General features: G+C 46.0%; 1 protein-coding gene across 4 annotated transcripts in view; it reads left to right on the top strand.

The window, feature by feature from the left end:
• invs (inversin) overlaps nt 1-24649 on the top strand; it is a 367882-nt gene that overhangs the window by 165935 nt on the left and 177298 nt on the right. For all 4 annotated transcript variants that reach the window (XM_070881116.1, XM_070881115.1, XM_070881118.1 and 1 more), the window contains one exon: nt 10371-10600. In XM_070881116.1, the coding sequence (XP_070737217.1) occupies nt 10371-10600 (230 nt within the window). The remainder of the gene's footprint in view (nt 1-10370; nt 10601-24649) is intronic.

The raw sequence follows: 24649 nt of genomic DNA, 5'->3' as shown, positions 1-24649 counted from the left end.
TCAACTCAAATCGCACGGGGTAGCCTGGAGGAGGAATTCATAGAATGCACACTGGATTGTTTCTTAGAACAGTATGTAACAGAACCTACAAGGGAGCAAGCTATCTTAGATCTGGTCCTGTGTAATGAGACAGGAAAAATAAACGATCTCCTGGTAAAAGATCCTCTCGGAATGAGTGATCACAGTATGGTTGAATTTGTAATACAGATTGAGGGTGAGGAAGTTTTGTCAGAAACGAGCGTACTATGCTTAAACAAAGGGGACTACAGTGGGATGAGGGCAGAGTTGGCTAAAGTAGACTGGAAACACAGACTAAATGGTGGCACAATTGAGGAACAGTGGAGGACTTTTAAGGAGCTCTTTCATAGTGCGCAACAAAAATATATTCCAGTGAAAAAGAATTGCAGTAAGAGAAGCGATAATCAGCCGTGGATAACCAAGGAAATAAAGGAGAGTATCAAATCAAAGACCAATGCGTATAAGGTGGCCAAGGTTAGTGGGAAACTAGAGGATTGGGAAAATTTTAAATAACAGCAAAGAATGACTAAAAAAGCAATAAAGAAAGGAAAGATAGATTACGAAGGTAAACTTGCGCAAAACATAAAAACAGATAGTAAAAGCTTTTACAGATATATAAAACTGAAAAGAGTGACTAAAGTAAATGTTGGTCCCTTAGAAGATGAGAAGGGGGATTTAATAATGGGAAATGTGGAAATGGCTGAGACCTTAAACAATTATTTTGCTTCGGTCTTCACAGTGGAAGACACAAAAACCATGCCAAAAATTGCTGGTCACAGGAATGTGGGAAGGGAGGACCTTGAGACAATCACTATCACTAGGGGGGTAGTGCTGGACAGGCTAATGGGACTCAAGGTAGACAAGTCCCCTGGTTCTGATGAAATGCATCCCAGGGTATTAAAAGAGATGGCGGAAGTTATAGCAGATGCATTCGTTATAATCTACCAAAATTCTCTGGACTCTGGGGAGGTACCAGCGGATTGGAAAGCAGCTAATGTAACGCCTCTGTTTAAAAAAGGGGGCAGACAAAAGGCAGGTAACTATAGGCCGGTTAGTTTAACATCTGTAGTGGGGAAAATGCTTGAAACTATCATGAAGGAAGAAATAGCGGGACATCTAGATAGGAATAGTGCAATCAAGCAGATGCAGCATGGATTCATGAAGGGGAAATCATGTTTAACTAATTTACTGGAAGTCTTTGAGGATATAATGAGCATAGTGGATAGAGGTGTACCGATGGATGTGGTGTATTTAGATTTCCAAAAGGCATTCGATAAGGTGCCACACAAAAGGTTACTGCAGAAGATGGAAGTACGCGGAATCAGAGGAAATGTATTAGCAGGGATAGAGAATTGGCTGGCGAGCAGAAAGCAGAGAGTCGGGATAAATGGGTCCTTTTCGGGTTGGAAATCGGTGGTTAGTGGTGTGCCACAGGGATCGGTGCTGGGACCACAACTGTTTACAATATACATAGATGACCTGGAAGAGTGTAGTGTAACAAAATTTGCAGATGACACTAAGATTAGTGGCAAAGCGGGTTGTGTAGAGGATACAGAGAGGCTGCAAAGAGATTTGGATAGGTTAAGCGAATGGGCGAAGGTTTGGCAGATGGAATACAATGTCGGAAAGTGTGAGGTCATCCACCTTGGGAATAAAAACAGTAAAAGGGAATATTATTTTAATGGGGAGAAATTACAACATGCTGAGGTGCAGAGGGACCTGGGGGTCCGTGTGCATGAATCCCAAAAACTTAGTTTGCAGGTGCAGCAGGTAATCAGGAAGGCGAGTGGAATGTTGGCCTTCATTGCGAGAGGGATGGAGTACAAAAGCAGGGAGGTCCTGCTGCAACTGTATAGGGTATTGGTTAGGCCGCACCTGGAGTACGGCATGCAGTTTTGGTCACCTTACTTAAGGAAGGATATACTGGCTTTGGAGGGGGTACAGAGACGATTCACCCGGCTGATTCCGGAGATGAGGGGTTTACCTCATGATGATAGATTGAGTAGACTGGGTCTTTACTCGTTGGAGTTCAGAAGGATGAGGGGTGATCTTATAGAAACATTTAAAATCATGAAAGGGATAGACAAGATAGAGGCAGAGAGGTTGTTTCCACTGGTCGGGGAGACTAGAACTAGGGGGCACAGCCTCAAAATATGGGGAAGCCAATTTAAAACCGAGTTGAGAAGGAATTTCTTCTCCCAGAGGTTTGTGAATCTGTGGAATTCTCTGCCCAAGGAAGCAGTTGAGGCTAGCTCATTGAATGTATTCAAGTCACAGATAGATAGATTTTTAACCAATAAGGGAATTAAGGGTTACGGGGAGAGGGTGGGTAAGTGGAGCTGAGTCCACGGCCAGATCAGCCATGATCTTATTGAATGGCAGAGCAGGCTCGAGGGGCTAGATGGCCTACTCCTGTTCCTATTTCTTATGTTCTTATGTTCTTATGACCCGATATTGGGAAAGGCGCGTTGCGGCAGGTTGACAGTGGGGCCCCGACCCACTGTTTTTTTAAAAAAGCACACTTTTCATCAGACCTGCCACCGATCCCGCTCGCCCGCTGATCCCCCAGAAAATTACGGCCAAGGATTTTGAAGTCACTGCATAGAGGCCATGCGGAGCCAATCGATGTTGGGAAGACAAGGATGTTAAATGAGCTGGGCATTATCCAGCATAGAAGGCAGGCAACAAGGGTATGATTGAGTTGGAGTTTGTGGAGGCTGGAGCTCGGGAGGCCAGTGACAGGACGTATGAAGAAAATTTCATTTCATCAATGATACATATTCCTTCCTACCATGGGGCTAGATTTTCCATTATTTTTGCATGCATACTGTCCATTTAACGTCCATTTTAACGCTGAAATGAGGTATATCGCCCATTTAGCCACAAAATGGAAACGAATGTCCATTTCTCGGTCACTTATCCCCGAGCGTTACTTTCGGCATGTATGTAACGCTGATAAAAAATAATACCACCCACCCACTTCTTTTGGGTGGAAAGATCAGAATGGGCGAAACCAACGCCTATAATATCGCCCAGCGTTACTTTTGGCACGTAATTAATGCCGAGATTTAATAATACCGGTCGGCCACTTTTTTTGTTGTAAAGATCCCATTTGCCGAAACTAACGCCCAGAAAATCGCCCAGCTTTACTTTTGGCACCTTGCACACATCTCGCCGACATTATCGCTCGCCAAAAAAAACGCTGTGAAAAAGTTGCTCTCACCTGAATTAATCACAGCGGTATGCACGCCATTTTCTAAATCGCAGGTCGCTTCATTTAAAAGGCTGCTCTGCTTCAACTTAGGTGGAGTTTGGATGTACTCTGGAGGTCTTTTAAGGTGATGTGAATATCTGAACAAACATCTTATCATACTGTGGACGATTGGAATTTACTTTAGGTGTCTTAGTGGGGACATTTATTGTTTGTTAACAATCGGTGTAATACTGATAGTTATTGGAATGGGGCCTGTCATTTTGCAGCCTGTCTTGATGAGTATGCACATGCTGCAGACTAGAGATGGCAGAAGAGATATTGAACAGCATTATGTGCCCAATCTAATACGTGCCAGACTGATGAGGAGGACCAGACCTTACAACCCCCGCACTTACAGGGATAAGCGGTCTTACCTCCACTTGTCCGATAACATCTGCCTTAGGGGACTGCGCTTCCACAAGGAGGTTATCACTAAGATATGCCAGCTTATCAGGCGTGATCTGCAGCCTGCCAGCACCATCAGGACCGCACTGTCCGTCGAGGTCAAGGTCACCACGGTACTTTTGTTCTATGCGTCGGGTTCCTTTCAGGCCTCAGCTGGCGACATTTGCACTATATCTCAGCATGCCACACATTACTGCATTAGACAAGTCACTGAAGCCCTTTCTGCATACAGAATGGACTTTATCAGCTTCCCCATGACCAGGGAGGCTCAGACTGAGAGGGCTTTAGGATTCTTCCGAATTGGTAACTTCCCCAAGGTGCAGGCTGTACGCCCATCGCGATGCGGGCACCTTTTCAAGATGCAGAGGTTTTTTAGGAACTGCAAGGGATTCCACTCCCTGAATGTGCAACTCGTTGTCGACCACCAGCAAATAATTATGGCAGTGAATGCCAAATTTCCGGGCAACATCCATGATGCTCACATCCTGCGTGAGAGCGCTGTATCTGACATGTTAACCAGTCAGCCACAAAGTCAATGCTGGATGCTTGGTGACAAAGGATATGGCCTCGCCAACTGGCTGATGACCCCCCTGCATGTCACCCACACCGAAGCCGAGAAGCGATACAACGAGAGCCACAGAGCCACTCGCAATATCGTCGAGAAAACCATTGGCGTGCTTAAGCAGCGCTTTAGATACCTGGACCACTCAGGAGAAGAGCTCCAATACCACCCTGAGCAGGTAACTCAATTAGTGATGGTGTGCTCAATGCTGCACAACTTGGCTATCAGGCGGGGACAAGAATTGCCAGAAGGGACTGCCGGTGCACCTCAGGAGAGAGAGGAAGAGGAGGATGAGGAAGTGGATGCTGACCTCGGGCCAGACAATTAGGCTGACGCTGAAACCATGCCACTGCCCCCCTCTAGATCGCAGGAAAGGACCCATGGTGGCTACATAGCTGCAGGACTCTTACGTCAGCAGTTCATAAATGAGCACTTTGCTTGAAAGAACGTTGTTGTTATTTACAAAGCTGCAACACTGCTGGCTATGCAAGTCATACATCAATGGTGTGCATCATCTTGGTGACAGTTAAGTTTAAGTTGATTCAAGTTAAGTGTAATTATACCCTGTCATGTTAAGGAATCACCAGTGTGTAACGGTGCAGCTATCTGAGACAATGCGCAACAAGGTTATGTTAAATAAAAAACATTTAATTCGACCATTTGTGTGAAATCATAATTATAACTTAAAAAAACACCCCCCGCCCCACCCCACCCCACAACAAATTTATCACATTTACATCATTCGATTGGTCACCATTTCCAGCAACACAGAACACACATGAAAACCAGCAAGGGAGCCCCTTCGCCCCTTCCCCCGACCCTCCCACCAAAATAGCACCAACAACATAAAAATATGCTCAAGACAACACCTGTGGCCATGCACCTCACTTTCCTTTCTCCCCCTTCCCCACCGCTTCTCCTCCCCACGTCTACCCCTTCCCCTTCCCCTCCTGACTCCAAGCCGCCTGGCCGAAGAGTTTTTCATTGCGGGGGATGACGGCAGAACCACTGCTTGGACGGATACGGGAGAGGATGGTCCAGAGGTGGGAACGTCCTCCGGGCCAGAAGCAAGATCTTCCTTCTGGCTCTCGTGTCATTGGCAATGGGGGTGCCGCACTTCGGAACCACTTGGAGGCCTCTGCCACCAGTGTTCCTGGCTAAGAGCTCCAGGGCCTTCGCCATCCGCGGCACGCACTCAGTCATGGTGGCAGACATGCTGGCCAGCTGGAGGGATATGCCCCCCCCATTATCTGTTGGATCTGCTGACCTATGTCAACATTCCTCCTGGACAAGTGTACCATGTCCCCGCTCGTGGAGCAGACCTGCTGCGTCGAACCAACCTCCGCTTGGCCGCTGCCGTCCTGGAGGCACCTGGGGTGCCCTGTGGCAAGGTGCTTGGGCCCGGTACCTCCACAGTGGATGTGGGAATGGCCGCAGGAGCACTAGATGTCATCGGTGTCGAATGGATTATGGAGGTTGGGGATCCAGGCACCTCGAAGTCGGCACTGTCATCCGTTGAGAAGGGACCCAGCAGATGCACGGGCGAGAATCGATGCTCCTCAGCACCAGATGGAGGAGATTCCAGCGAGTCCGCCCCCACAACCCCACCTTCTGGGCTTGGTGTTCTTGCATGGGGCTGAGCTGCAAAACATAAATGAGGTTATTAGAGGAGAAGGGGGTGCTAGGATCACAAGGTGAGTCCAGCACTACACGCAGCATATGCACGACAAAAGCACCAGCGCTATCAAGATCATCACATTTCATGACCATCACCAAATTCTGCATTGCAATGATTCTCATGAGGACATAATTATTTAGAGAAGAATGTTATGATTCATCTATCATATAATATTGGTCGGATATGAGTGGGTGTGGCATCTATTGACTTTACATCACGCAATGATGTATACTTTACTCATGTGGCATCACATCAGGCTCTGCTGCTGCTTGTGTGGCCGACCGGGGGTGGGTCCCCACTAGTTCCAGCACCCGCTCCTCGATGTTGGTGAGGTCGATGATGACTGGTGGCCCCCCACCCGTTTGCCTCTGCTCAGCTCTATTCCTCGAAAGCTTCTTCTGTAAAAGGTGACAACAGCACGACATGGCATGAGATCATTGCGTGATATCATTGCTAGGTACTGTCACAGAGACTGATACAACAGATGTAATCATGATTATAATGAAAATGATCATTCTTTACCTAAAGACGTATACCGTGACCGCAGGCTTTGAGTATGACCTTCCCGGTATAAGTGCAAGCCATCACATCTGATTTTAATCACTCATTACACTTACAATTCCAATTATATAAATATATAAGTACATGTAAATAAATGTAATATTTACTCTGGCGGATCCGACAAGGTTGTTCCATCGCTTGCGGCATTGGTTGCCCTCACGTACCTCGTTGGTCGCCGACGAGACCACCTCGGCTATCTCGGCACATATCTTCTGGTAGGCCTTTGGGGTGGGCTTCCCATGCCCTTCCTGGATCAATTAACTCCAGCGTGACTTGACCTCCTGCATGAGGGAGGCATTTGCCTCGTCAGAGAACCGCCTTGCTCTTTTGCGTCCTCCCAATTGTTCCTCTCCCAGCTCACTGCTTTCGCCAGCATCCTCCGTCTCCACAGTGTGCTGGCTCCATCCCTTCCATGTTAAATATTATTTTTCCACAAAAACTCTCTGCCAACTCCCTTCTTTTGTGCTTAGAAGGCTTTTTGCTGCTGCTGAATCTCACTTGTGCCTCTCACAACAGCCAAAGAAGCACACACCACACTCACACACGCATTCAGTCCCTCTCTGCTCCCTCTCTCTCTGTCTCTTATGCGCGTGTAATGATGACCCCTGACCTCCTGAAACGCGGGAAATGAGCGTTGCCATGGCGTTGCTATGATCAGTGACACTTTACTGATGAAGGTCAAAAAAATTTACGCTAACGCCCATTTTAGATCGCTTGAAGTAACGCCCATTTTCAAAAATGGAAAATTAGGGTTTTGAAAATGGACGATAATCCGGCAATCTCAAAACCCATTTTTACCATCCACGCTGGAAATAACGCCCATTTTTGGCCGATCTGCACAAAAGTGGAAAGTCTAGCCCATAGTATCTTTAATGTTTGCCTCGACCTCATTATTGCCCTAGAAAATGAGAAAACAGTTGTGGTTAATGGATGATTTTGGTCCCCACTCGTCAGTGTTAAGACCATTGCTCTTCATATCTAATTAATTACATCCTAGATTATATGTTTAAACTTCTAGTATGGGGCTCAACTCTCATACAGAGGTGAGAATACGATTTAATGAGATAGTTGACATGAATAAGCTATTGTTACTCATAATAACATATTGATTTCATCTCCACTTTTTTTTAAAAAAGCAAGACTGATGGTTTTTCAGTTACAAGTGAGCTAATATGCATTTTGGATTGTGTGTACAAGCAAAGTAATATGGAATTGACTGGTGCTAACTGGTTTTACCCTGTGTTGATAACTAAGTAATGATCATTTATTAGTGAATCGTTGAGCTACTGGGCTGGAAAGGACACAATGATTACACAGTTCCATGGATGATGAGATGTTTATTATGGTAATTCAAATACTCAAATACATTTATAAATAGTGTTATGGTCATTTACTGAAGAACTCAGTAGGCATCCTAGAATGCTAAGGAAATCATAGAGACAACTGCAGAGCCTCTGACCACAATCTTTCAAACATCCTTGGAAAAGGAAACTGTGACAGAGGTCTGGAAGGCTGTCTCTCTTCAAAATGGGAGAAAGGGATAAACCAGGCAACTATCAATCAATCAGCCTAGCATTGGATATTGTGATGTGGGATAAAATTAATTCTCACTTCGAAAAACATGGGTTAATTAAGGACAGCAAATACAGATGTGTAAGAGGCTTGTTGACCAAATTGAAGTGCATGGTATTAAAGGCAATATGACCGCATGGATAAGAAACTAGCTGAAGGATGGAAAAGAGAGGGGCTGAAATTTCCCCTCTCGGCAGCCACAGATCGGTAAGGACTTACCATCTAATTGGCGCAGAGGGGCTGACATTTTGAAAATTGCCCTCCATTATTTTTACAGCAGTGTATGGGACCGCCCCGGCCATCTTCCTATCCCGTCAAGCACGTGCAGATCCCTACCGACCAGCGACGACCCATCTTTTCGCTCCGCATGGGAAATTGCCCCGCGACAGCGAATCGGCCGGCGCTCGATGCCCCCGACAGCTTTCCCCGGCGGGAAGCTTCTTGTGGCTGGGCGGCACGTCCGCCCTTAAATTTTATTTTAGTTGTCGGCCGACTACCAGGTCTTTCCGACAAAGGTGGCCATGGGTTCGGCAGGGTCGCCAATAGACAGCCCGCCGTCCCCTCTTGTTTACCAGGCTGTTGGCCCGGCCGAAACCCTCCCTGATGGCCCAGTGTTTGTCACTAAAGTGGCTACAGAGTTCGCAGCGTCCCTCCCCTTTGACTGGGCCGTTCCGACCCGCCCGCACTTCCGCCCCGCACCTGCCCGGAACACCGCCCCAGTTCCGGAAAAAAAATAAAGTCCTGAATTTCGACTGATTTTCTGCCCCATGTATTGGGCGGAGAGAACACTTACAAAACGATACGTTTGGGGTGGAGGGCAATTTCGGCCCCAGAGAGTTTCGGTTAATGGATGATTTTGGACTGGAGAGTGGTCCCCAGGCATCAGTTTTAGGACCATTACTCTTCTTATATAATTAATTATTCCCCCCCCCCCCCGCCCCCCACAACAAGTGGCTCCTGTAGTACCTTACTTTTGCATCTCCTAGCTCTTCAGCCGATACTGCAGCGAGATACCTTAAAAATCTTGTCTCTATGCCCTATCCATTAATCACCTGCTCTCGAACACTGCCTCACTTGAAAACAACATTTGATGTTGACTCCCCATGTGCAATACCATAGAAGATCTGTATATACAAAAATACAATGTGCTTCGATTATGTTGTACTGCCATTCCATTTTCAGAGCTCAGAAAGCAAATCTTGTTGAGCAAGCAATTGATTCATTGTAGCACAATTATTAAATAGTAACCAAATGTTAAGAATTTTAGTTAGAATTTAGGGGAATACAAGACAGATGCGTTTGCACACAAATCAACTATTTCTGTTGAATTTGAAAATCATAAATTACCTTCAAATAAATTAATTATTTTCTCTTCTGTTAATTTAGTAATTGCAGATGTTAGCCTCCATTATTTCTATAATTATAGCCTTTATGTAAGTAACTTTCATACCTTGTCACAGTTCCCTCTTCACATCTCCCTGTGCCATGATACCCTGTCCAAAGGCAGCAGACATAAGACCTGCTCCCAGACTTCTGCCAATGTGGCTCTGTACCAATCTCTAAGGTGATCTAGATCCTAATATTCCCCCTCCTCCCCATGAGAAAGCATCCAGCTTCTGTTCAATGTCTCCCCTACTATCATAGTTGAGATTGAAAATTTACTGTGTGTAGAATTCTATGCACAGACCCCAGGGTCTGTGGCACAATAAATTAAGCTCCAGTGCACCATACCTCCCCCCTCCACAAATTAAAAGCAATATCAAAATGATACTGATTAGGAGGTCTTCCATTATGACTAAAAATATGCAAGAAATTATATAACCAATATTCACATTTTTACCACTGTGAACTGCAATAAATAAATATCAAACTGTGACAAAGAGACCACTTATCAGGAACAGATTGCCTCTTAATCCAGCACTAAATTCATGGGGGAGATTTGGAGATTTTTTTAAACACTATGAGTTGTTGAGATCTGGAATGTTCTACCTGAAAAGGTGGTGGAAGTGGGAACATTCAAAAGGGAATTGGATATATACTTGAAAAGGAGAAATTTGTAGGGCTATGGGGAAAGAACATGGGTGTGGGATTATTTGGATAGCTGTTGCAAAGAGGCGGCAGAGACATGAGCGGCTGAATGATTCTATGATTACAAGGTAGTTGGGTGGTACAAATGGCACTGATCATGTCATACTAAATTAATGATCCCTGATCCCTGTTGCCCTAATAATTGAGATTAAAGGTTGGAAGTTTCATAAAACAATAAATACTTAATTTTAAATATTGATGACATTCTCTAAACTCTGATTATAATATTACAGGTGGTGCCAGAGTGGATTTGATTGACCAGGATGGCCATAGTCCTTTGCACTGGGCTGCCCTTGGAGGAAATGCAGATGTGTGTCAGATCCTGATTCAGAATCTGATCAACCCCAATGTGCAGGATTATGCTGGGAGAACTCCTTTGCAGTGTGCTGCATATGGAGGCTACATCAACTGTATGGCGGTGCTCATGGAAAACAAAGCTGATCCCAATATACAAGACAAAGAGGTAATCTATCAAACACGATGTTATAGAGAATGCTATTGAGCAAACAGATAATGCAATTATTTGAATTAAAAAAAAACTTTCTGAATCCTCAGACTGTGTGCAATGTACATCAGTTCTGTAAAAAGCCCATTTATTTACAGATCACTTTTTGCATTTGACACTGAGCCACATAAGGAGATATTAGGGCAGATGACCAAAAGCTTGGTCAAAGAGGTAGATTTTAAGGACTGCCTTAACAGAGGTAGAGAGGAGGAGAGGTTTAGGAAGGGAATGCCAGAGCTTAGGGCTTTGGCAGCTGAAGGCACGGTCAGCAATGGTGGAGCATTAAAATCGGGGATGCGCAAGAGGCCAAAATTGAAGGAGTGCAGATCTTTTGTAGGGTTGTAGGAGTTTACAGAGATAAGGAGGTGCGAGGCCATGGAAGGATTTGAAAACAAGGATGAGAATTTTAAGCTCGAGGTGTTGCTTAAATGAGAGCCAATGTAGGTCAGCGAGCTCTGGGGTGTTGGTTGAACGGGATTTGGTACGGGACATTGAATAAACACCTGACTCAGAACATTATTGCCCAGTACATGGTAAGACTCTGGTACGATATTTCCAACAGTGGATGTCTGTATTTGGCTATGACTTCTGTATCTGGACCAAGTGGCAATGTGTCACTTCCCTGCAAGAGCAAGATTTGGCAAGTTACAATCATGGCTGTTCATTCACCTATTTCAGAGCAATATAGACAGAGGGAGACCATTTCTCTTCAAAAATAAAAAAAGGTAAAATTACCATCTTAAAAAATGAAAAATTAATAATTTTGTTGCAATACTTTAAAACATGCTCCGGTTCAGATTAAATCATAAATCATGCATGTTATGAATTTTATCCAAATCCTGAACATAGCATTGAAATACTCCCAGAACTTATTCAAATTATTTACAGATTTTGTATTTGTTTTTCCTATTTAAATCTCACCAATGAGATTTGTGGGTCCTGTAACCATCACCATTATCGACACTAATTTTTTCTGTGTCATTTTGTAACGTGGCCTGACATAAATCAGGGGTGCCACAGGAATAACCTGACTAGAAAACTGTTTTACTGAGATAACACTGTTGCCTGGATTTTCCTACCTCTTCTGTATGATTTTTGGATAATATTCCAGCAGACAGGGAATCTAAAATGCCCTATCTCCCGTTATTTTGTTCACCTAATTTTCCACTATAATTTGCATCCAGCACTGGAAGCATCACCATAAAATGTAAAAGTGCATTGAAATGGTAATGATGTGACTTCTTCGGGAGAATTTTACCGTGCTTATGGGTATGAGTGGGAGGTGAAATCCTGGAAAAATGCATACTCGTCGGGAAACCGGCTCCAAACTGTCGACTTCCGTATTTCACTCCAGTGCTTTAGGTTGCGTGTGTGCAATCCCCTCGGGAGAGGCAGGTTTCAATATGTTAATCGCTTAATTAGAGCGATATTAACGTGGGTTTTGAAGTTTAACTTTGGCACCACGGTTTCCCGGGCTTCCTGGAACTTGTCTGTGAAAACAGGGCGAGAAGACAGTGGCAATTGAGAGGACTGAAGCCATGACAAGGAAATATGTCAGTAAGTACTCGGTACTTACAGCTGCTTTCCTACCTGTTTGTGGGAAAGGGTTTATTAATAGTACTTGTGTTGGGTGGTTAATTTACACACTTTGGAAGTGTGTTCTACAATTTGTCAGTTTGGTGGCCTGATCTACACTTTGGAGCTCTGGCCTAGACTTTGGCACATAATCGGCCATTTAACGCCCATATAAGCACCGAGATTCAGTTTATCACCCATATTTGATGATAAATGGAAACCAGCGCCCGATTATCACACATTTATCGCCGCCCAACTTTCAGCATACAGGAATGAGCTGAATCGCCCGGCCTATTTTTTAAAATAAAATCTGATGTCATCACTCATGCAAGGTCCAGAATAGTGTTTATAATGGAAACTAGCACCTAAATATCGCCAAGCGCTACTTTTGGCATTTCGCCCATATTGCGCCCAAATGATCACTCGCCCAAAAAGACGCTCAAGGAAAGCTGCACTCACCTGACTTTAACCCGGCAGTATGGAGGAAGTTTAATAAAAAGCTGCTTGAAGTGGATGGGAGCATTGAAGTAATTCGTGAGTGAATTTAAGGGCTTATTAGAAACTTGCCAATCATCTAATCACATTGTGGTTAATTTTGAGTTTATATTGTATTTGTTGAGGACAATTTAAGAATTCTGAAGATAGATTAGGACATTTATAGTGATTTATAGTGATGGGGCCTGTAATTTCTCAACCAGTATTGATGACCACTCACATGCTGCAGAATAGAGATGGGGGAATAGAGATTGAAGAGCTTTATGTGCCCAATTAAAGAGGTGGAAGACTGCTAAGGAGGAGATGTTACACTCAACGCATTTATAGGGATAAGTGATCATAACTGGATTTGTCTGATAACACGTGCGTTAAAGGAGGTCATCAATGAGCTATGCCAGCTAATTAAGGGAGATCTGCAGCCCATCAGGACCGCACTGCCTGTTGAGGTTAAGGTTACTGCGGCACTTTCCTTCTATGCATCGGGCTCCTTTCAGGCTCCAGCTGGCGACATTTGCTGCATCTCTCAGCACGCCACACATTGCTGCATTCGACAGGTGATTGAAGCCCTTTACGCAGGATGGACTTTATAAACTTCCCTATGACCAGGGAGGCATAGAGTAGAGGGCTTTGGGGTTCTCGAGAATAGCAAACTTCCCCAAGGTGCAAGGTGCAATCGACTGTACGCACATCACCCTGCGAGCACCTTTACAGATGCAGAGATGTTTCGGAACCGAAAGAGATTCCACTCCCTGAATATGCAGCTCGTTGTCGACCACAAACAAACAATCATAGCAGTAAATGCAAATTTTTCAGGGAACATCCATGATGCGTACAAGGTCACGGTTGGATGCTTGGAGTTAAAGTATATGGCCTTGCTAGATGGCTCATGACCCCCCTGCTTAAGCCCCAGGCAGAAGCCGAGAAGCGCTACAACAAAAGCCATATAGCTGCACGCAATATCGTTGAAAAGACAATTGGAGTTCTGAAGTGCCTCGACCACTTGGGAGGCAACCTACAATACCACCCTCAGCAGGTCGCTGAGTTCATTGTGGTGTGCTGCATGTTGCATAACCTAGCTATCAGGAGAGGACAACAATTGCTAGATGGGACCTCCGGTCCACCTCAGGAGAGAGGGGAGGAGGAGGAGGAGGACGAGGACCTCGGGGAGGACAATCAGCCTGGCGATGAACCCTGCCACGTGGTAGTTACGCAGCTGCAAGACTGTTGCGTCAGCAGCTCATAAATGAATGCTTTGCGTGAAGTTATGTTGGTGACAGTTACAGTTGCATTACGTTTCATCCTTATCTGGCCTGGCCATTGTTTGCATCCCTTGTATTGATGTTTAACCGTACATTATTAGAAGACACTGCACAACAATTGTAAAGTTCAATAAAAAATGTTAATAATGTAACAATTGATGTAAAATTTTTAAAACAAACTATAACACCCACCTCCCCCCCCACCCCCAACATTCAACAACATTTTTCATCCAACAATAAATGTAAAATAACGATAACACCTCAAAAACACCCTCCCACCACCCCCAACATTCAACAAAGTTTTAATAACAATAAGAAGTCAACAATTCTAATGAAAATAGATTAGACCCCCCCCCCCCCCCCCCAACCACCTGACCTGCGGCCATGCTTCCCTCCTTTACCTTTACTCCCCCTCATCATAACCCCCCTTTCCCACTTACGCCACTAGTAACGGGACCAAGTCGTCTTGCAATAGAGCACCTCGAGGGCTGCTGCTGTGAGTTGCGGGGGGGGTGGTGTCGGGGGCGCGGTGACGTTGGCAGATTGACTTCAGGGAGCTGAGGAGATGACGTTTCTGCAGAAACTGCTTCCTTCTGACTCACATCTGTTGAAGTTGATGGTGGTACGTCACCTTGGGGTGCAGTGCCGTATCCCGAAACTATCGCCTGCCGCATGGCATCGACGGAGTCGGCCGTTCACCGCATTGCCGCAACCATCTGCCCCATGTCCTCGAGATTCTAGCAGATCGTGTGGCAATGTTGCCGGTCAACCCACCAATTGCTTGGAGGAGCTCTTGACCAGTGTCAGCGCTTGCCCTCAACAGAGACACCATGTCCTTGTTCACATCTGCCTGTCGCTGCGCGTGCCTACCTCGCTGACCCAACCTTCGCGGAGTCGGCATGGGCACTGGACGATTCGGAGTGCCCTGTTGCAAGCTGCTTGGCCTCGCTACTTCATCCGTTGAGGATGACATGGCCGCAGGTACTGCAGATGACCCTTCAGGCTCATCATCCTCCTCGGTCATATCTTGTTCTTCGCCCGTGGTCAGCACGACCTGCAGCAATTGGGGTAATGTTTCAGGGACCTCCCGTTGAGCCTGGGGAGCTGGAAAACATAATTGAGGTTAGTCGAAGAGAAGGGGGAACATGAGAATGCTTGCGCTGTGCAGGCATATATACGAGGAGCAATACTACTGCAATAAATGTGAATTTACATATAACTAACATGAGAGTACAGAAGAGTACAGAAGCTGCATGCATAACATTACATCATTCATTTGTTATAATCAAATGGCATTAAATTACCACTGGTTTACACATTACTCACGTGGCGCAACAACGGGATCGACACCACCACAGGTGGCAGAACGATCATGCGTGCCTACTAAGGCTGCGGCACGCTCCTCGAGATCGGTCAATGCGTAAAGGTCAGCAGGCGCTCCTCCGGTCCGCCTCCGCTCCGTCTGATTCTTCGATATCTTCCTCTGCAAACGTGACAAGAGCATGGCATAAGCTAATTGCCTAGGTACTATTATGGAAACACAACAGATATTGTAATCCACAATTAGTCACCCCACATGCTATTCATCGTTAACATTATATGCTAATACAGTTTTATCCAATGGATAATATCTACGTTCAGAGAAAATACTTAATAAGATCGTATTTAGGAACTAATGCTTGACACCAACCTTCTCGCGTACAATCCCCAGGAAAGGCCCCATTCACGGGCCATGCCATTCTGCGCCTGAGGGGAAGGAGCCGGGTCATTGCAATCGATGGAGGTCCCCGGGGCGGGGGTGGGGAGAATCAGGACTGCTGGTGAGCTCGGCAATGACAGGACCATGAGGGGAGGGGGCACGTGTCCCTGGGCTGAGCTCGTCTATCTCTGTGTGGCCAGATCTAATGTCCCAAAGTGTCCCGGGGCAGACAGTGAGCTAGGGCAGACTGACAGCAGCCGGAGAGACTCACACAGTCTGGGCAAAGCTGAACGGGCCCCTCAGCACTCAGTCGTGCCCCCATCCACCAACCTGACCAAAAAGAAGATGGTGCCCAAGTTAAAGAGTTGCTCACAGCACACATAGTGATATACTTTAATAATTCTCCTAAATTAAAGTGGTAGAAATGCCGAGTGTTTGCGGTCTGCCTGTTTCCAGTCATTCCTTTGGCCCCAATTTTCGATCAAAGCGTTTAAATAATAATTAATACTGACAATTAAGTTTAAGGCATCTCAGCAACATTAAAGTTAAAGAGCACAGGTTCCGACCCCAGTCCAAATCTTAACAGGGCAGCTACCCAAGATTACCCAGCTTAATTACAATCCGAAAGATTTACATTCTAATGAATGAGTCAGTGCATCATTACAATTCTAAATTTAATAATTTAATAGTTACTCTTGCGGATGAGACAAGAATCTTCCAGCGCTTGCAACACTGGTCTGGCTTTCTTCTATCGTGGGCTACCGATGAGACTATCGCGCTGATATCCGCCCATATTCACTGGTGTCCTCTTGGGGAGGGGGGGGGGAGGGTTTCCCACGCCCACCCCGGTGAATTGGACCCACCGAGTCCCCACCTCGTGGACTAAGGCCTCGTTTGCCTCTTCGGAGAAGGCTTTCGCGCTCCTCCCTCCAACCGCCCCAACACACTCTCCCGACTCCCCGTGCTCCATCTCCATGTTATCCGATTTTTTTCTCAATTCCTTCAAATTCATAAGCCTCCACAAACCATCCTTCAAAAATCCTTTCTCTCCCTCCTTTTGCCTTCTGAGCAAGAGCAGATGACCCCTGACCTCCCGGATCTTTGCCTGAAAAAAAAAGCACATGCGTAGAACGACCGTTGCCATGGAAGCCAGCCTTGCACAACCGAATACATCGCTATCACCCATTTCACATCGCTGAGTCTATCGCCCAAATTAAAAAGACAAAACTAGCGGTTTTAAAAATGGGCGCTATTCAGGTGGTCCTGAAAAATAAAAAAACCATGAACGCCAGAAATCATAGTGGAAAGTCTAGCTCCTGATCTGTCAGATCAGCATGGGTGCTGTTACTTTGGACCTCAGCTGAGGACCAAGATGACCAGGAGCAGCGAGAGCAGCCTGATGCTCACAGACCTGCAGCCCCACAGGAGAGAGGGGATCAGCAGAGGGGTGCCATACCCGACACACAGTGTCTACAGACGGAGGTTAAACTTCCTCAACATATAGGCACATCAGTATCTCAGGAGGCTCAGGGTGTCGCGTCAGGTGGTGGCAGACATTTGCAGCCTGCTGTTACAAGACCTGCTGCCAACTGGACCTGGTGGCCATGCTTCACCAGTGGCTGTCAAAAGTTGACCGCCCTCAACTTTTTTGCCTCTGGATCCTTCCAGGACTCTGCCGGAGGCATCTGCAGGATCTCGCAGTTGGCGGCACACAAATACATAATACAGGTGACAGAATGCATTTTTGCCAAGGCTGCCAATTATATGAACTTCGCCTACGATCATGCCAGTTAGAATGAATAGGCGTTGGGTGTGCTTCTCTGGCTGGCTTCCCTCAGGTACAGGGCGTCATTGACTGCACCCACGTGGCAATGAGGGCACCTATAGATCACTCAGGATGTTTGTCAACAGCAAGAGCTTCCACTCCCATCAGTGTGTAGCTGGTGTGCAACCACAAGATCTTTATGCAGGCGTGCACAGGAGCCCCAGGCAGCTGCAATGATGCTTTCGTCCTGCGGAAGTTCACCCTCCCTGATCATTTCGTACCTCGAAGCAGAGTTACCGGTTGGCTGCTCGGAGACCAGGGATACACACTTAAAAGTGGCTGATAACACCTCTCAGAAACCTGTGGAATGAGGCCCATGAGTGATAGTGACATATGACCACCAGAGGTGTCATCGAACAAGCCATCAGCATGCTGAAGATGCGCTTCAGCTGCGTGGACAGATCTGTAGATGGCAACAGCACGCACCAGCCAGGATTTCCAGAATGGTCATGGTGTGCTGCACTCTGCACAACATTGCGCAGCAGCGAGGTTTGGCCCTGTAGTAAGAACAAGGCACCACCAGTGGCGTACACTGCTGCCCGGAATTCCCTCATTATTGCGAGATTCACTTATTTTCCACCAGTGCACCCATCTGAGAACCATCTGCAAAAGCCACTTTTGCTCCCCCCTGCCTCTCCCATTGCCACTAACACAAAGCAGCCCTACAAACAACCATGCATTCCTTTCACAGCCCCCCATTGCTAGACATCAGTTCACGTCTTCCCATTCATCATCTCACAACTGAAATAGCCACTTGACAGCCAGTATCAAGAATGGACAAGACGGGAAATTGGTGTAAGACAATAATATTTATGTGGTTCAAACCGAATGTAGAAACTTACCAATCTAACAATGTGTATCACTCGCATGTGCATACCCTTGTGCAACTAAAAATCTTTACTCTTACTTTTCCTAGCACTTCTACGTGGTGCAACCCCTTTAGCAGCGGTAGAGGCAGGTTACTCCAATCCCTGCTCTGACTGCTGAGATGCTTTTGGCTGACGTTTTTTCGGTTTTGGAGCTCGTGCGGGCCCCACCAAAGACTGCTCCACCTGCATCTAAAGACACGAGGCTGCATGTGGGATACAAACTGGGGGAGGAGGGCAGTAAAGAGTGAGAACATAAGAAATAGGAGCAGGAGTAGGCCATACGGCCCCTCGAGCCTGCTCCGCCATTTAATACGATCCACTTCCCTGTCTGCTCCCCATAACCCCTTAATCCCTTATTGGTTAAGAAGCTGTCTATCTCTGTCTTAAATTTATTCAATGACCCAGCTTCCACAGCTCTCTGAGACAGCGAATTCCACAGATTTACATCCTTCTGAGAGAAGAAATTCCTCCTCATCTCCGTTTTAAATGGGCGGCCCTTTATTCTAAGATTATGCCCCCTCGTTCTAGTCTCCCTTATCAGTGGAAACATCCTCTCTGCATCCACCTTGTCAAGCCCCCTCATAATCTTATACGTTTCGATAAGATCACCTCTCATTCTTCTGAATTCCAATGTGTAGAGGCCCAACCTCCTCAACCTTTCCTCATAAGACAACCCCCTCATCTCCGGAATCAACTTAGTGAACCTTCTCTGAACTGCCTCCAAAGCAAGTATATCCTTTCGTAAAAATGGAAACCAAAACTGTACACAGTATTCCAGGTGTGGCCTCACCAATACCCTGTATAACTGTAGCAAGACTTCCCTGCTTTTATACTCCATCCCCTTTGCAACAATCCTGATCACTTGTTGTACCTGAATACTAACCTTTTGTGTTTCATGCACAAGTACCCACAGGTCCCGCTATACTGCAGCACTTTGTAATTTTTCTCCATTTAAATAATAACGTTCTCTTTGATTTTTTTCTGCCAAAGTGCATGACCTCACACTTTCCAACATTATACTCCATCTGCCAAATTTTTGCCCACTCACTTAGTCTGTCTATGTCCTTTTGCAGATTTTTTGTGTCCTCCTCACACATTGCTTTTCCTCCCAATTTTGTATCGTCAGCAAACTTGGCTACATTACACTCGGTCCCTTTTTCCAAGTCGTTAATATAGATTGTAAATATTTGGGATCCCAGCACTGATCCCTGCGGCACCCACTAATTACTGATTGCCAAGTTGAAGACCTTTGAGTCGAGTCCCCATCTCCGTGTCTCTTTTTTCACCGTCATCCCTCTTATGGCCCAGCCGCAGTTCCCTGCCAGCAATGTCCGTGGGGCGATGAAAGGCCAAGGCTAGAGTATCATTCATCCTAATTAAGGTGGCATTCATAGTATGCAAGCCATTGATGAAGGTCTATATGCACTCATGTGGTTACTGCACTTGATGGTCCATGCAGTTGCCACTCTTTCCATGGAAGAAGGCATCATGTTGCCTGTCAAAGGCCTGTGACATCCTCCATTCTGTCTGCAGTGGTGCACAGTGTGGCTGGACCGCTTGCCAGTACATTGCACATTTTCTGCTGCTGCTCAAGAAGTATCTTGTTAGTCGACGGTCCCCTAGGTTCAGCATCTGCGTCCAGCTGAGTAGAGCTTGGAGAGCCCTGCTCCCTCTGACGTGGTCTTACTCCACCATCTGCTCCTGCTTACTTGCGACGTGCGAGTCACCATGTGAAAACCCAACTATCTTTATAAGTTCTCCCACTGAAGTGCGAGTATCTGAGCTGGTGCATGGTCTGTATAAATTCTGTGAGTTTGCATCCTCCGAGGGAGTGACCTCCTCTGAGGAGTCGTTGGCAGTGACCTGGTCCACCTCCGGCAGGACGCGTGAAGGCCCTGTGGGAGATAAAAGACATGAATTAGTACTGTCAAGGTAAGAATTAAGTTACCATATTTCACTTGCTGTTGCTGTTGACAGCAAGCCAACACGACTGAGTGTGGTATGCCATGTGGGTGTCTGATATTTAATTCTGTCAGCAAGAGGCCCCCAGCTCCAATGGTCAGGCATGTCAAAACTCAGCTGATTTCCAGCGCCATCTCCGCTACAGCTGTTAGTTGCAAGGTGGCTGGAGGACCACCTCCAGTTCTCTGCCTCTGCCTCGTGTTCTGTTCTTTATTCTCCTGTAAGGCAGAGACATGTTAATGAGAGTAATGGCACATGTTGACTATATGGATGGAGAGCATTTGTTGAGGGTGGCTACAAGGAATACACACAACATTGCATAAGGATAAGGGTGAGTGTCAGTGGTGGATGGGCATGTGAGGAAGTGCATAGACAGAGAGGGATGGGTGCACCTGCAAGTTACGTTGGTGTGATGAGTGATGTGCTTCAGAAGGTAGAGTGAGGGGATTGGGGTGAAATGCACATCATCATCATCATAGGCAGTCCCTTGGAATTGAGGAAGACTTGCTTCCACTCTTAAAAATGAGTCCTTGGGTAGCTGAATAGTCGAATATGAGAACCACAGTCCCTGTCACAGGTGGGACAGATAGTCGTTGAGGGAAAGGGTGGGTGGGACTGGATTGCCACACGTTCTTTCCGCTCCCTGCGCTTGATTTCTGCATGCTCTCGGCGATGAGACTCGAGGTGCTCAGCGCCCTCCCAGAATCACTTCCTCCACTTAGGGCGGTCTTTGGCCAGGGACTCCCAGGTGTCAATGGGGATGTTGCACTTTATCAGGGAGGCTTTGAGGGTGTCCTTGTAATGTTTCCTCTGCACACCTTTGGCTTGTTTGCCGTGAAGAAGTTCCGAGTAGAGTGCTTGCTTTGGGAGTCTCGTGTCTGACATGCGAACAATGTGGCCTGCCCAGCGGAGTTGATCAAGTGTGGTCAGTGCTTCAATGCTGGGGATGTTGGCCTGGTCGAGGACACTAACGTTGGTGCGTCTGTCCTCCCAGGGGATTTGCAGGATCTTGCAGAGACATCGTTGGTGGTATTTCTCCAGCGACTTGAGGTGTCTACTGTACATGGTCCATGTCTCTGAGCCATACAGGAGGGCGGGTATTACTACAGCCCTGTAAATCATGAGCTTGGTGGCAGATTTGAGGGTCTGGTCTTCAAACACTGTTTTCCTCAGGCGGCCGAAGGCTGCACTGGCGCACTGGAGGCGATGTTAAATCTCGTCATCGATATCTGCTCTTGTTGATAAGAGGCTCCCGAGGTATGGGAAGTGGTCCACATAGTCCAGGGCCACACCATGGATCTTGATGACTGGGGGGCAGTGCTGTGTGACAGGGACAGGTTGGTGGAGGACCTTTTGTCTTACGGATGTTTAGCGTAAGGTCCATGCTTTCGTACGCCTCAATAAATACACTGTAGGTGAATGTGCCATTGCTCTCACCTCTCCTGCCCTGCTTAGGTCAATGAACTGCTTCCTGCATTGGACCCAGGAGCATGGCACTACACTTCTGCTGTTGACCTCTTGTGCCACCTCCAACCATGCCGCCTTGGTATCCCCAACCTGTTTATTCTTCCCGTTGTGAAGGAACAGTATATCCCTGCCGGTCCTCACATCCCTCCGGGTCCTCACAGCCCCCAGCAGCATATCCAGGGAGGTGTCACTGAAGTGTGCACAGCCTTTGACCTTCATGGCAGCATTTCTTTCTCTCTCCTTCCCACCTCCTCTGCTTCAACTTGCATGTTTGCAGTGTCTGTAAATAGTGGAGTTGAAAGCGCATCATGCAGGTCGTCGTCATGCCAGCTGACGCTAACTGGTTGGGAAACCCGGAAATCCTCTATTAATGCAGTGGCTGTGTTAAAAAACCACTGACGGGTGTGTTTCACATATTTCTGGGTTTCCCATGCGTTATTGGGTCCTGCCCCCACTACTGCCAGTGCGACTGCACATTAAAATACAGCCCCATATGTCCCAGTTTCAATCATTACCACCTCATTAATAAGAGCACATAACACATGTATAAAATAAGCACCCAGCATTGTTAAACAAAGAAGAAGCACAGTTTAAAAAGCCCAGCAGCTATTCCAAACAACTTCATAAAAAGCTTGAAATATACAACAGGCCTGCCAGCATCTGCAAAGAGAAAAGATAGGTTATTGATACTTAACCTTTCCTTAGCACTGAAGACTGGACGATAAGTGGGCATTATGCACTGAATGTTTAGGTTTTGGAATGCACTGCCAATTAGGGTGTGGATACAGATTCAATGATAGCTTTGAAAAGGGAATTCGATAAATACTTGAATGAGAAAAAATTGCAGGGATATGGGGAAAAAGTGGGGGATTAGGACTAATTGGATTGCTTTTCGAAATGGCCAGCGCAAAGACGATGGGTTGAATGGCCTTCTTCTGTGCTGTACTATTCTATGATTTCAGTAAGGTTGGGAAAAAAAGGATTGAAAGGGAGAGCATCAACAGATGTATCAAAATTCCATTGAATAGATTTAATTTTTGTTGAAACTTAGCCATTTAATGTTTGTTTAATTTTCCCAATGTTCTTTCATTAAATTTATTTAATTCTTTCCCAGCTCATTTGTTGATATTTGTTTGGTAAAAGAATCACAACACTGAAAATAAGCTTAAAAGGATTATGATTCAGTTATTTAATATATTTAATGTGCTTGAGATCCCTGGCCAGCTTCTACTCTCCTCTTGCTGCCAAGCCTATTCCTGTTTTGACAACAGACTCATAGACCTCAGTAGCTGTAGGGCTACTGGAGGAAACTTTAACAGCGTGAATACCAGGAACCGCATCATGGACGCCAGACCCGGAATCCAAATTTTTTTTTAAATGGCGTAAAAATAGCTACAGGATAAGAGAAGATAGCAAACAGAAGAGGAGTAAGAGAGAGAAAATATAGTAGAAATTTCAGAAAAAGGAATAGAAACAGACACCTAAAGAGAAAATACATTTTCCACTTGATTTGGCAGTTTTAATGTGGTGAAAAATTGCAAAGCGGTGATAACCGACGTCAAGCAGAAAGTGGGAAGGGAAGTATGGGAAAGAGCTGATGATGTAGGGTTTGATGAGAGTTTTACAGATGAAGAATAAGATAGGAAGAGAATTCCAGAGTGCAATGGCATGTTGGCTGAAGACAGTTACTGATGGTAGACTGGGGTAAGGTCCAATCTCTGAGAGAGGAGGGTGTGAACTACGACATAGGACTGGAAGAGGCTGCAGGGGTACGGTTGAGTGTGAATTCTAAATGGTGATGAGGATTTTGAGTTCAATGCACAGAGGGAAAGAGAGGGAAGTCGGTGATGACAGGCATCATAGACAGATGGGACAGAATAGGATGTGTACAGAAATTGCAGACAGAGAATATTAGAAACAACAGAGAGACTAAAAAAACTGACACCCAAAGAAGGAAAACATTACAGAAACTGGAACTAGAAGAAAGAGGGAATACAGATAAAGGAAGAGAGAGCGAGTCTTACTGGGGATTCAAATGAAGGGGCAGAGAGATTGATATCCTGTTGGGGTGGGGAGAGATTGGCAGGGGATGAGTTAGAGAGATATCTTGTGGGGTGGATGGGGCCCACATCATGCGTAGAAAAAGCCCGGGAAATGGGGTTGTGGCTTTTGGAGAATTAAAGCATAGAGCGGGGGTATATATTTAAGTTAAAAAAAAATCATAATGACTAATGATTTTATGTTATGTTTGTAGTCTATGATGTAGCACCTATTAGCAGTTACTTTAATAATTCATTTTGTAAATAGAAATCAGAGTAGCACACCAAAGTAGAGATAATAGGGTGGATTTTCCCCTCTAGGTCTCTGTTGGCATCTGTGAGAAGAAGACTGTACTTGATTTGCATGGCCTGGGCATACTCAGAGTATAGACCAGCTCCCCGGTAGGGCTTTGTATTGGGATTGGAGCGGCAACAAGAGTAAAAGGGAATACAGATAAAGGAAGAGAGAGAGACCATCATCTATGATCCTGGCTGCCAGCATCAAGAGAACAGGGAGGGTCCTCCTGCAAGTCCCAATACCAGGTTTATTTTGCTGCCCATGAGTGCAGAGAAATAAAAGTGAGGGGGAAGCTGGGAACTTTTTTTTTCTGCCTTTTTACAATGCTTATGTTGAGCCTCGTGCAGGTCCAGTTACGTTATTTTGGGGAAGTCCTAGAAGTCCTGGAGCAGCGTAATAGGTCTCCACCTCCATTACTTCTTGAGTGTTCCTGGGAACTGAGCATTCCCCAGATGCAGCAAAGAGGAAAGCTTGCATCAAAACAGATGATTCAAAGTGTAGTGTTACCATGAAGAAGAG

Source organism: Pristiophorus japonicus, chromosome 5 (assembly GCF_044704955.1).
Source record: "Pristiophorus japonicus isolate sPriJap1 chromosome 5, sPriJap1.hap1, whole genome shotgun sequence".
Lineage (NCBI taxonomy): Eukaryota > Metazoa > Chordata > Chondrichthyes > Pristiophoridae > Pristiophorus > Pristiophorus japonicus.
This window is presented reverse-complemented; position numbering and strand designations above follow the sequence as displayed.